The sequence below is a fragment of the Scatophagus argus genome, chromosome 6 (genome assembly GCF_020382885.2).
Source record: "Scatophagus argus isolate fScaArg1 chromosome 6, fScaArg1.pri, whole genome shotgun sequence".
Taxonomy (NCBI): Eukaryota; Metazoa; Chordata; class Actinopteri; family Scatophagidae; genus Scatophagus; species Scatophagus argus.
The window spans coordinates 8,142,401-8,155,424 of record NC_058498.1 but is presented as its reverse complement, the minus strand read 5'-3'; the positions used below and the strand labels follow the sequence as shown (position 1 = coordinate 8,155,424).

Sequence of the window (13,024 nt, the reverse complement as noted above, 5' to 3'; positions counted from 1 at the left end):
CTCAGTTCTCATCCACATGAGAAGAAAAACACTGAGATAAAAAAAATAATGTAAAAGCAAAAAAGGAACAATTACTATAAATTAGCTGTATTTCGTCTTTTGTTTTGTTTTTTTAAAAAAATGACAGAACTCCTGAAATACTCATCTAAAACTTTTGAGCATAGCACTAAAACAAAAGCAATGAACTTGACCAGACTTAGACAGCAGTTAGCCGTAGTAGTTAAAATAGATTTAAAAAGTACTTAAAATACCAAAAAATAGTTCAGTTAAAGGAGGCTGAATATCACTAGAGAACAAATGAGAAAAAAAAAACCCCAAAAGCATTTGTTTCCTCCTCATACTTTTTTTTTTCTTTCTCATTTTGAATATGTATGTGAGACAGAGACTCAATCAACCGCAGAAATTAGATTAGATGATATGTTTTTGCTGAATGCTAGATAAGAGAGATGCAATGACAGAAAGCAAAAGATAAACAAAGTGTGTATCTGTGCGTGTGTGTTGTGCGTTACGGAGTCAGAGTGTAGGAAGCAGATATGGAGGAAGGAAGGAGATAAAGACAAGAGGAGGGAACGCGTAAATATTTTGAGGGAACACATCCCGTGTTGGTTTGCTCATGGAGCTGAATTATTCCAACAGCTCAGCAAACACGGTGATGCTTACGGCACGACACGACACGACACGACACGACACGAGTGTGGCTGGAAACTGCTGCTGCTGCTGAACACTGCAGAGGATATTAAATAAATATTATAGTAAGGCAAAGCCATGTGGGAGAATTACAGTAGTACGCGGCCTCTCATGACGAACTTCCATAGAAAAGTTTAATGTTTTTACAGGATGGGAATATTAAGGAAAACTTGCTGTAAAGTAACACAAACTCTTGAATCCAATGAGTCACATTACTTCTTTTAATTAAGAGAATGCATCAGTATGAAATCGCTGCTGAGTTGACCTGTCCCAAACAAGCTTTATGTATGATAAAAGGGAATAGCACAAGACTCCCTTTGTAAAAGCTGGGGTTTTTCTGAATGTCCCTTTTTTTTCCATCCAGGAGCAAACTGTCAGCCCTCAGCTGGCATATTTACTTTTATACGGGAAACGCGTGCACTTTAAAACGATCAGCTGGTCGCCGAGCGCATCTGCTGTAGCAGGCTACCAAAGTTTTGGAGTATGACACAAAGAGAAAAGAAAAAGAAGTTCAGACTCGCTGTTCACTCACCGCAGAGAGCCGGCCGTGTTGTCGCGTGGCTTTTCTCACGCATGCAGTGGCAATCCGCTGAACCTGCTGCGGGTGTCAGTCAGGTAATGCTGCTGCGGTTATCACTGTTGTCCATTTTTATTGCCGCAGGTCAGTCACTCAGACTTCAAACTCTGTAGACATGCGGCGCTGTGTGCCCGGCCTGCCACCGTGACGTCGACGGCGGGTCACGTGACAGGAAGCGTACATCTGGGACGTAAACAATTTTACGAGTGTAACCACGAGTTCTGCTGAAGCGACTCTTTGGCCCCTTCAGTCTCTCTCTCCCTCTCACACACATACACACACACACGCACACACACACTTATTTATTGATTGAGGTCACACACGCTTATCTATAGTTAGACTATTCATGACTGTTTATTCACTTGAAGTAAACGATTGCTGATCCTATTTGAACCTTTTGGACTGCCTTTAATATCTATCTATCTGTGTTTATTTAGGTCTGCCTATTCAGGTCAATTGTATAAAAGTCCCTCACCCTCAGTGCTGTTACTGAGTTGGCTTCTGCTCCTGTTTTTGCTGGGAAAGTGTCACTGTAGTGACGTTACACTCACAGACACAGTAGCACAGTGTATCTCTGACCTTTTTGGGTAATCCTCACCATCAATCCCTGTAGACAACATGCTTTATCTCAGCAGTCTGAGTCATATATCTGGGGAGGGTGTGGCGACAAGATGACAGACAGCAGGTTTGGGGAGTTGGTGTGTTTCTCCTGATGATAAGGTCAATCTGAGTCATGGATCACAGCAACCGGCGATTTAGAAAAGGAAAATACAGCTCGAATCAAAAAGTTATGGGGAACATTTGCTTTATTTTATTTAAACCATCACAATTTTGCGGTTTACATCTGCCGGACAGTAAGCGTATGCACACAGGAGGTGGTTATACGATGATCACACGCATTTTTCAACAAAATGGATTTACTGCAATCTCCTGAGCGCAAACATGCTGCACTGCAGCAAAATTACTTTGTCCAAACGGTATGAAAGCAGTCCGATGTAGTTTTTCTTACTGATTTGTCTCTGTTATCACTACAGAGAGTTTGATGTTGGATTAAAATGAATGAACAAGAGCAACCTCACCACACACATTCGGTAGATGATTACACTGTATGTACAGAGCGAAAACAACCTTGTCTTTCAGATTTATTCAAAATGTGAAATGTGACGCGTGTGAAATCTGTGGATGAGTTTCAGGTCTGTTGTTTATTGGAAAAGTAAAGAAAGAAATAATCTAACTGGCCAGGATTATATGAGAAGCAGATAAAGTTTCACACCAAAATCAGAAATACATGTTTTTCCTCTTACCTGGAGTTCTGTTAATCCAACTGGATTATGTTGGTGTGAGTTTTGGAGATATAAGATATCAAGATGTCTGCCTTCTCTTGAATATAATGGATTTATATGGCGCTCACCTTAAGGTGCTCGGTGTGGTTTGGTTTGGCACTTTGAGCACTACGAGCAAAGTGCCTTCTAAAAAACAACCTAGATGGATTAATAGTGCTACAAGTAAGTTGAACAATGTATATTTTTGATTTTGGGGTGAATTGTTCCTTTAACCACATGAAATTTCCAGACCAACAGGCCAGTTTAATAATTTTCTTTTTTTTTTTTTTCCTTTGATGGTTACTGGCAGTCTTAATGTTGCTTGGTCTTGTTAATGCTATCAATTGTTTGTTCACTGTTGCTGCAGGTATGACAATCTGAAGCCAGGGGAGACATTTATACATCACATATGGCAATAAATAACTTTATACAAATAATGTTTTCATGCATACTTGTCCATTCCAGTTGCCTGATAAGGCATTTGTACAAGTAACACTGGAAACGCGTCTTCTGTGCGCTGCTGAAGACACATTTTAAGTGCTTACAAAGACACGCATCACCATTTTTGGAAACGTTATGCATTTGTACATTTGTACACTTTAGGCTGATTCTCTTTTCAAAACAAAAGAAGAAGGAAGAGCTAGTGCAACAGTTATTTAGACTTCGGGGAGTAAATCATCAGAATTAAAAGCAGCCAAACAAGCAGGTCGGTGGTGAGAACGGAAGAAGTCCTCCAGTGTCACTGACAAAAGTGCCGGATAAAGAAATAAGAGCCTGAGAGAATAACATGAAACTCGTCTTTTTCTTGTCGCTGCCTTTTTTTAGTCCAGAAACTTCAGAGTCTGACAGCAGACCGGGTTCATCCTGGACTTCAGGGTCTGATGAAGACTCCTTTGTCATTTTGAGTACTGGGCGAACGGAGACTTCTCGCTCACTTTTTCCTGAAGAGATGAAAGGAGAGAGCAAAGGCTTTAAGAGAAACAAAACATATTCAGATCAAACCAGTGTGACGTTAAAATGTCTGTGTTGGACGGCTGGTGTTACAAACCTGCCTTATCAACTCAGCTAACCTCAAATGTGATTCAGCAATAACATTCAAAGAGCCTCTGCAGCTGTGTGCTGCTTTGCATTAAGGATGCATTTCGTTGTCTTTTTCTTTACAGGAGATCAGCATAATTTCCTCTTTCCTGGTTTGTTTCCTGCTTTGTAACTCCTCTGAAGCGTCGCTCCAGGGTGGAAAAAGAGATTGAAATTATGGAGATATTTTAACAAAGGACCATCATGTTATTCTCGTTATGCTTTCAGCCTATCACAACATCTCACTGAATCCTGAAAACACTGACAGAAACAAGATTGCCGAACAGAAACAGGAAATGACCTACAGTCCACTTCAGTCTTCACACCCTTTCTTCCATCCTCTGCTGTCTGTTTGAACTTCCTCTAACTCCCCCCGACCAAACTCACCATCACATTTCAAAGTGACTTTTATGTCACTTGCCACACGACACACAACAACATCAAATCCAGAGTAAGAGAAGTACAGCAGAGCACAAGGAAACCCATGCAGGTGGGCTGGTGATGTCAGGACACAAATCTGAATCCAAATAAAACTGTGTTAAAAACCTGACCTGAGGACCAAGGCTAACTTTTGTAGTTGCTTTCAAGTCACCTGTACCTGTCAGTCCGTCTGCTTACCTGCCTACCCTGATAAACCACATTTCTCTTTCTCTTTGTTGTGGTGCCTGCACTCTTCAGCATAGCGGAGAGGTGTCACCAAGAGTCACCTTGGTGGTCACTCTTGGAGTCTGATCGGTTGTCCTCCTGAATATCAACGTTCTTCACATTGATTTTACAATAAAGGCCCGCTGATTTGTGATTGTGATTTTTGATTTTGCAATATATATACCGGTATATATATTTATCCGTGATGCAAACAAAAGCCTTAATCCTGTGACTGACAGAAGTTCAGTCAGCTGTGTTTCCACACCTCAGGGCCTCTGTAGTTTGACAACCAACTGACTGACAGAGGTCGTTTATCAAGTGTCTATGTCCATTCAAATGTTGATTTAGTGAATGTCAAAATGGATTGCAGTGAGAAGTTGTGCTTTGATGCTCCTCGTGTCGGAAAAATCAAAGTTTTCACTACACAACACTTACAGCTGCCTCTTAGATTATAGTACATACTCCTGTCACTTATTAAACCAGCAAGTTATCTGCTCATCAGCACCTGCTCAGTTTGCTTAATCAGCTGCTTTTGTGTTTGGACCCATAGGTTGTTGTTCATATGATGTGTGTGTTGCTGTGTATGTTCGCATGCAGCACAATGCAAGCTCTTTACAGAGGGTACAGTCACGTGACAATAAAGATTTGGAGATAGCTGGTGACAGTAGATATACTCTTCAGAGTGTTTTGCTTTTGACTCTTGAGGGAAATCTCTGTTCTCATGGTGGAGACCTGAAGAATCCAGGATGCTGAGGGTGTCTAAATAACTGCTGACACACTGATGGAGTGTAATGATAAGCTCAAATTTCTGAAGAAAGTACTTAGTCATTGCATGCTCATCACACTTAGCATCTGAGGCTTTTTTTTTGTGCACACTGACAATTCAGTTAGGCTTCCTGTTTGTGTAAAAGAGAGAGCAGAAAACCACTGTGCTATGGGGAAGAGGAAGAAAATGACACATGGCAGTCGAAAAGCTTGCTGCCAGGGCAAGATTCAGTACTGCGGTCACAGTCGCACCTTGTTCACATTTTAACCTTATTCTACATAGTCACCATCGCCCCCTGATGGTGGAAATCCCAGGCAGCATGCACAAGAAAAGGCAGAACCACATGATATTCTTGCCATGTTATCATTGCTTGCTGTGTATGCTACGTGACCTCTCAGTCTCACACAATTTATTTGTTAGTTTCATGCCTGAATCTGAATGTGGGTCACAACTGCACAAAATGTTGAATAGTTACAGAAGTTTGGGTCTTGTTAAAATGTCTGTTTGCGTTTGTTTAGTGCTCTTCCCTTCTACGGACTACTCAAAACAAAAAATACAATCCCACATTCATGGCTGTGGCTGCCACACGGGACCTGCTCGTCAGGAACAGTACAGCACTTCCCTCTGCAATGTGTCTTTGCTCAGGCATTCACACATAAGCTAGCACATTGATTGAATAGCCATCAGGAGTTTCAGTATTTTGCCATAGGACACTTCAGCAACCACCTGCCTTCCAACTGGCGGCTAACTCTGCCTCCTAAGCTACAGCTGCCTTTTTAAGAGGATGTATTGGATATAAAATGCTTGGATATAACATGCTAATGTCAGCATGCTAAATGCTAATGCTGTTGTTTAGCAGGTATAATGTTAACCCCTGTTCACCTTCTCATACTGTCAGCTTGCTAATATTAATGCTAATTTGCGTGGTGTAAGAAACACAAATTGAAGTTTTGACTTGAGAATCGCACTAAATGAAATGTTGAGGAGTCACCAAAGAGAAATAATACAATTAATCTTCTTGGCACTATGAATGTCTGGAAAACATTTCATGGCATTCAATAGTTGACAGTATATTTCAGTCAGAACCAAGCTACTATGGCTGGGCTAACATGGCCAAGCTAGCATGGCTGAAAGCAGTAACATTTTTTATCATCCAAATGTGTTGTATGAAGAATCTGGATCAAATTTAAATGTTTAAAAACAAGAAAACGTATTTGAAAACATGTTTGAAACATTTCCTGTTTTCTAACTTACCATCGGTACATCATCAAGCCTCTCAAAGTTGGACCTCGGTGATTGGATGCATTTTACGACAACAACCACCAGCACAAGTACGCAGATGATACCGAAGATGCAAAGGATGGCCACGAGGCCGGGATTTGCCGCCAAGTCATCTTTGTTCCAATCATGTGAAAGACCTGAGGGAGAGACAAAGAAAAATTACCTCCCTAACTGCTCAACAAACTGGATAAACTATATTTTCCAGTCATTTTCTAAAAAAAGGGGTGTTTAAAAAATGAAACAGTTCTAAATGTGCCACCAGAGGGCAGCAGTCTAATCTATTAGCAGCAGTTTGTTTCTGTATAGTTCATAATCAGTCGCGGCTTACTACACGTAAAATTAAATACATCCTTTTCTTGAGATTGGGCAGAGAGAGGAAAACTTGTAGATTGTGAATCTCTTCTGCCCCCCAGTGGTCAAAACATGATCTGTGTAGCTTTAAGATAAATAAAAGTGATTTGCAGCCTGTTCGCTACATTTCAGTATAAAAAGAGAAAATCTTGCAAGATTTGAGTGGGGTAGATTCTTTACATTTCACCACTGTTCTCTGTTTCAGAATCAAAAACCTGACCAGCCCTCAACTGTGACTGTAGTCTGACCTGGGCTTGTCGTGTTTACAGTGGTGGTTGTATTTGTTGGTCCATGGGAAACTGTCTCGCTGGACGTCTGGTTGATCGTTGTGGTCTGAGCAGGAGGTCCAGGATGCGTTTCCTCTGTCCTTTCGGGTGTTTGTGGGGAAGTTGAGGGCGGAGTTGAAGATGACACATTTTCTGGGGAGGCTGCGGTGGTAATCTGGTGTGTTGCCATTGGGGGCCGTTGTGTGTGGTTGGCAGTTGTCACAGTAGATAAGCTGACATCATTTTTCTTTGTCACAGCCACACTGGTGGATTGTGCAGTAACTGTTGTTGTATCAATCACCTGTTCAGTTACAGAGGAAGTTGTGGTGCCTGCAAAGGAAGAAGCAGCATGAAAAACTAACTTGACACCTGATCAAGATAAGGCTGGTGAGGAGTTTTTATGGGCTTTTTCAAGGTAGATAACTCAACTGATACTTTAACTCAAAGCAGAGTTGTGGATTTGATGTGCCTTATGCATATAATCAAACTATCTGCACTTTAGACTTGCTTCATTTGATGACCCAGCATGCACATACACAGTACTGCACTAAGACTTTCCCCTGGTTTTCTTCTCATACATCACATTTGAATCACAAAACTAAGTATCCTGTTTTCTACAAAGATATGGCTCATGCAATCTTTGAAAATCCAAGAGGCAGTGGCTGATCAACCCTGGCTTCCTCCCGTTTCTGCCTCCATCAAATTACAAGTAAGTGGGTGTAAAAATGGTGAACTAAACCAATGAAACTGTTGGATTTATTAGTAACTTATAAGTAACAAGCACACAATGAATAATTTTAGCTTTGGTTGGTGAAGCAGAAACTTTTGGCTGTCACTCTGTTTCATTCTTTTAAAAGGTAAAGTACTACAGGCTATTAGGTCAGCATTTGGGTTATCAGTATGGGGTTTATTCAAAACCATAGTTAACTAAAACTGTGTAAAAGTCCCTGTCAGTCTTTTATTAAATATGATGTTTCTGATTAATATTAATATTAATGCATCAATGATGTCACAGCCAAGGGAATATTTTATTATGTTTGCAAAATGAAAAATGGAAATGTTGGTAAGAAACATCAACACGGCAAATATCAACACGTTGATCAACTGGGAAGTTTATTTTTCTTGTTTTAGCCACTGAGCATGTCCTAATAAATCTGCTGCATGCTGGATAATGTTAATCAAAGTTAGTATGTAAAATACTGAAAGGACATTTTATATGGCTTGAGGGTGTTGACTATCAAAGTAAAGAGCTCTTACACAAACGGTCTATCAGATAGACAAGCTGCTGAGATGAGCTTTGTGTGCTTAATGAATAGAGTCACACCTGCAGGCGTGCGGTATCAGGGTGGGTGGAGTCAGGGGCGGAGGCTGTTTAGATCTGCACATGACCTAATACATGAAGGCAAAGGTGTAGATGACTTTTTAAGGAGTTTAATCAATATCAGGAGACAGATTTATTTCCGCTACTGCTACCTTACCCACTTCTATGTAAGCAAGAGATCGAGAACTTCTTCCACCACTGTAAAGTCCAGGGTTCATTCCCATCATGTCCTCAGTCATTCTCTCTTTTTTTGTTATTTCCCATATTAACACACCAAATGGTTACATCTCTTTCAATGTCTACCATCTAAAACACACTTCCAGCGTTTGGATGGTAAACAACTTGAGTTTAAAGGAAGGCACGCACTTTAAATCCACACCATCAGGTGGTAAAATTATATTTGTACCACAAAATAGTTGTCTGCTGCACTTGAAATAATTTGCATGGAAAATAAACAAATGAGTTGCTAATGCCAATGGCCTATTTCACAAAAATTAATTAAATTGAAAATTAAAATTAAGAGAATTTCATTCCTTTTAATTAGTTGCTTCCCCTACCATTGTTGATGACTGATACAAACCATGGGGTTGGATCCTGACTAGCACAGCAGCCAGTTGCTACCTACAGTAGTGTTGGCATTTAAAGTTCAGTCTTTAAATGCCTTCATCTCCATCTGGGTCCATTAAGCAAACTGATGTTTCACGGTCAAGATTTACTTTTGAATCTCAACTTTTAAGCATGAGCTAGACATCCATAAAGTTCTGAGGACAAAAATATAAATTTGACCACCTACATGTGGATGACAACCAAACAAACTTCATTTGCTGATAAAGACGTGTGGTATGATCAAAAACTCCATAACAGCTCCCAAATCGACCCTATTGTGAGATTGTTTTGTAGACTAATGAAGCTCTTTTGAGGTTCCGATGAGGCTGTTGACACTGTAAAGAGCTTAATTGAAAATCTGTCAGGTAATGATTTGTGTTTACCAGTGGTACAGACAAACACCTGGGGGTCAGATGACATTGCGTACCTGTGAGTGTATGTGTGCAGATAAGTGTTTGCACAAGTAACAGACGGCAGTAGGTTTTGCTCAGTATCAGTGTCACTGATTAAATATTTGCTTGGTTTAAATCCACAAACGTCCTTCCCTTTTGCTTTACCTTTCACTCATGAGTCTCAAATAGCTTTAAAATACTTTACCTTGAAAATCTGTATCATACAGAATGCAGAAAGACAAATGCTGACTTGTATTTAACAACATGTGAATATTTTGCTTTAAAATGAAGCATTCTGTGTCTCGCTTCTAGTGCGTCCTGACTTCAGATATTTCAAGCTGCTGTTAAAAGGTGTTAAAATTCTACTGAACACTTCTTCCGTCCTGTATATTGAGAAATCAACCTGCACCAAACTACCTCAGCTAAAGCTGCTGAACCTCTCTTTCACTGCAGGAAGTTCCCTATTTGCATAACTTTGCATCTTTGTAAGACTTCAGCATAACATTCAGGCAAATTCTCTGACATGTTTGACAATGGTCTAACCTGTAAATATGTTAAATGTTGACTTACCTGTACAAACTGCAAACAGGGACAACAGTATAGTGAGATGCATCGCTGCAGGCATGTTGAGAGAGGAAAAGGCTGGCGGTCATAACGACAGCACTCACACACACTCAGGACTACATCCTTAACAGCAGGATGTGCTGAGTGCTCGAGGAGGAGTGCTCTGGGCTGATACGGATCAAATCCCTCATGCTGGTTAGTCAATGTTTGAACATGACTCTGTGTTTGCTTGTAGCTCCATCCCAGCTGTTACTCAGCAGACAGCAGCAGCTCACAGGTTTACTTCTAAACTGATTTTAGCACATTAGAGTGACATTTTTGTCAGTTTTCTGAGTACTCTGAGCTATAACAATCCATGTTATTTTGAGAATTTTAACTTTGTTGATCTGATGTGATGCTTCTCTTTCTGTGCAGCTTAAATATTCAGTCAGTTCTGTATTAAATTTATTCCATTCTTTTAAATTCTGACATTTGCCTAAAGTGTCTCAAAGCATTTTGAATTGTACATTGAACAGTTATATTTATTTTTGCTTCTTAATAAATGTAACTGTTCAATGTACACCTTTGCACTACTTTTATGTCTGCTTGTACTTTTTTTGTACTGTATTTGCTTATAAAATTGTTCACCAAATTCTTGCAGGTTTCTCTGTCTTGAAATGATAAGACCGCTCTGCTGTACGCAGGTATCATGTCATAAGGTTGAACTAGATTGCCATGTTGTTGGAAGATGCCAGAAACTTTTTGGTGTTTGGAAAAAAAAAACTGAGTTTATATTTTGTGTATTGTTAGTTTGAATAACAATAAAGAAGAACTATTTTAAACAATGCAAAATTATTTTTTCTTGCAACACGATATATAAAAATATAGAATATGTAGCGGGGGTGAACTGTATGGCAGTTATGTCTGGTTGCACTCATGTCAGTGTGTCAGTAAAAATGGCAACGGTAGGATTCAGATTTAAACTTTACTCCAGGCAGTCATATTCACATCTTCCAAGATACAACATGACATTCAGAATTAAATACATTCACTCTGTCCAGTTAACGTGCCTTTTCAGCTTCACTGAATGTACTGTATACACTACATAGACAAAAGTATCCAGACACACCTCTTGTTGATTTTCAGTGTTTGGGCTCGGTCCCTTACTTCCAGTGAAGGGAAATCTTAATGCTTCAGCAAGACATTTTGGACAATGCTATGCTTCCAACTTTGTGTCAACAGTTTGTTGAAGGTCCTTTTCTATTCCAGCATGACTGTGTCCCAGTGCACAAAGCAAAGCTCCATAAAGACATGGTTGGATGAGTTTGGTGTGGAAGAACTTGACTGGCCCACACAGAGTCGAGATTGCAAGACAGGCCCTGTGATGCAACATCAGTGTCTGACCTCACAAATGCTCTACTGTATGAATGGGCAATAATTTAAACAGAAACGCTAAAATCTTGTGGAAAGTCTTCCCAGAAGAGTGGAAGCTGTTATGGCTGCAAAGTTGTCTGTGTATTTAGACTGTCCCAATACTTCTGTCTATATAGTGTACTCTCTGCAGCAACAAACTACTTAGTTATATGCATCCATCACTCTGTGAAGATATCCAGGTTAATAACAGAATCAATATAACATGTGCCAGCTAGCTCACTTGCAATTCAAACTAGCCTATAGGCTATCCACTCAAACCCAAATAATCTTACAAAAGTGTTAAGTATAAAATGCTGTGAAATTATCTTACATGGTATCATTAAACACACAAAAGAAACTTCAGAAACTCTCACTAAACAGGCTGAAATTGTCTTCAACTGCTGGATATCCTCGCTGTGTTAACATGGCTTCATTCGGACACAGTTATGATCCCAGTCCACTGCTGCCACTGTTGTCAAGCTACAGGATCACTCTCTGGCTTTGCCTTCCTAATTCAAGATCTTAATCACAATCATGCGTTATTTTCATAGGTACTTCAAAGGAACGAACAGAAGACTTGAAGAACTGAAGTCTTGAAAACAGAGCTTAGCACTGGTCTTCATATTAATGCAAATTTACCCCCCCAGAGAAATAAACCTTAGCTTTTTCCTTGTTGAACATTGTGGGTTGTAATAAACAGAAAACCACAACCATCAGAGGTATTAGCATGGCATGCAGTGAAACAGCTCTTCATCCCTGAATGCTCCTACAGCACATTATCCTTAAATAAATAGACAGACTGGACAGAGACGCATTAAAACCCTACAGACATGAAGGTGAAAGTGTTCCAGCACTTTAAACATCCACAACTCCACAGAGTTCAGACACAAAGACATTTTTGGTTTAAACTTGAGAGAGGAGTGGTTTGTCACAGGTGGAGGAGAAATCTTGAACACAAAGAAACAACAAAATGTTCTTTTGTCTCCAATTAATAGCCTGAAGGTGAGCATGAACTTCTTCTCTAAGCTTTCTCCTCCAGAGGTTTGGACAGGGGAAGCACTTCCTGGTGAACATCCACAGCTCTGATGTCTGATACCACTGAAGTGGGGTGACTGTCATCCTTTCAACATAACAGGAGCCAACACATACGACAATATAATCAGTGTCACATAACTACTGAGGAAGAAGAAAGACTGTGTGGCTGACTTACTCTGTGTATGAGGTAGGACAAGTAGGTGTCCCACCCTAGGCTGATAATGTTGACGTACACAACGCGGTATTTGGGAGACAGGAAGTAGAAGTTGATCAGCTGAGCAGCAGGCCAAACACACAAGTCTGCCTGCAGGCGAGAACAACACAGATTTAACAAAGCTGCATAGATTACCCAGCACAAACATCCTTAAAAAGTACAAGACGAGATGAAGGGAGAGCACTTCCTCTTACTGGCGAGGAGAAACCACCAGTGAGCTTCTTCAAACACTGTAAGAAGTCTTGGAAGTCATTAATATATAAAATGTGGTGGTGACAGATGATTATTACACAACTACAGTGATCACATTGTGGATGGACCAGTAGCAGCACAAAGACAAACAGCAGGGAAAAATCCAAGTGTAAAGGCAAAAATATTTTCACAACTAATTTGTAAATCTAACCAGAGAATTAAATGGTTATTTTGACCAAACCAGAGTTGGTGACTTAGGGAAATAGGAATGTCTGTTTATGAATCTTACTCCTTAACAGAAAGGTCTCTCTCTCTGCAGGGAGCCTTTCCATTATG

General features: G+C 40.1%; 2 protein-coding genes across 2 annotated transcripts in view; both read right to left on the bottom strand.

The window, feature by feature from the left end:
• Positions 1 to 1,438, bottom strand: part of LOC124060234 (cAMP-specific 3',5'-cyclic phosphodiesterase 4D-like) — an 87,018-nt gene extending 85,580 nt beyond the window's left edge. Inside the window, exon 1 of the mRNA XM_046390925.1 lies at positions 1,220 to 1,438. The gene's annotated coding sequence lies outside the window, so the exon portion shown is untranslated. The remainder of the gene's footprint in view (positions 1 to 1,219) is intronic.
• A 1,383-nt stretch (positions 1,439 to 2,821) lies between these two features.
• On the bottom strand, positions 2,822 to 10,018 carry LOC124060237 (integumentary mucin C.1-like). Its single transcript, XM_046390935.1, has 4 exons — positions 9,862 to 10,018; positions 6,955 to 7,302; positions 6,329 to 6,492; positions 2,822 to 3,527 (listed from the first exon to the last, which is right to left on the bottom strand). The coding sequence occupies exons 1-4, from the start codon at positions 9,914 to 9,916 to the stop codon at positions 3,483 to 3,485; spliced, it is 612 nt and encodes a 203-aa protein (XP_046246891.1). The 5' UTR covers positions 9,917 to 10,018; the 3' UTR covers positions 2,822 to 3,482.
• Between the last annotated feature and the right edge of the window lie 3,006 nt (positions 10,019 to 13,024).

Bases quoted from the DNA above. Each gene is read 5' to 3' on its own strand.
- LOC124060237 (XM_046390935.1), bottom strand. From the start codon at position 9,916: ATGCCTGCAGCGATGCATCTCACTATACTGTTGTCCCTGTTTGCAGTT. The intron at 6,493-6,954 runs GTCAGACTACAG...TCTCTCCCTCAG, and splicing joins TGTAAACACGACAAGCCCAG to GTCTTTCACATGATTGGAAC. The intron at 3,528-6,328 runs GTAAGTTAGAAA...TCATCTCTTCAG, and splicing joins GGCTTGATGATGTACCGATG to GAAAAAGTGAGCGAGAAGTC.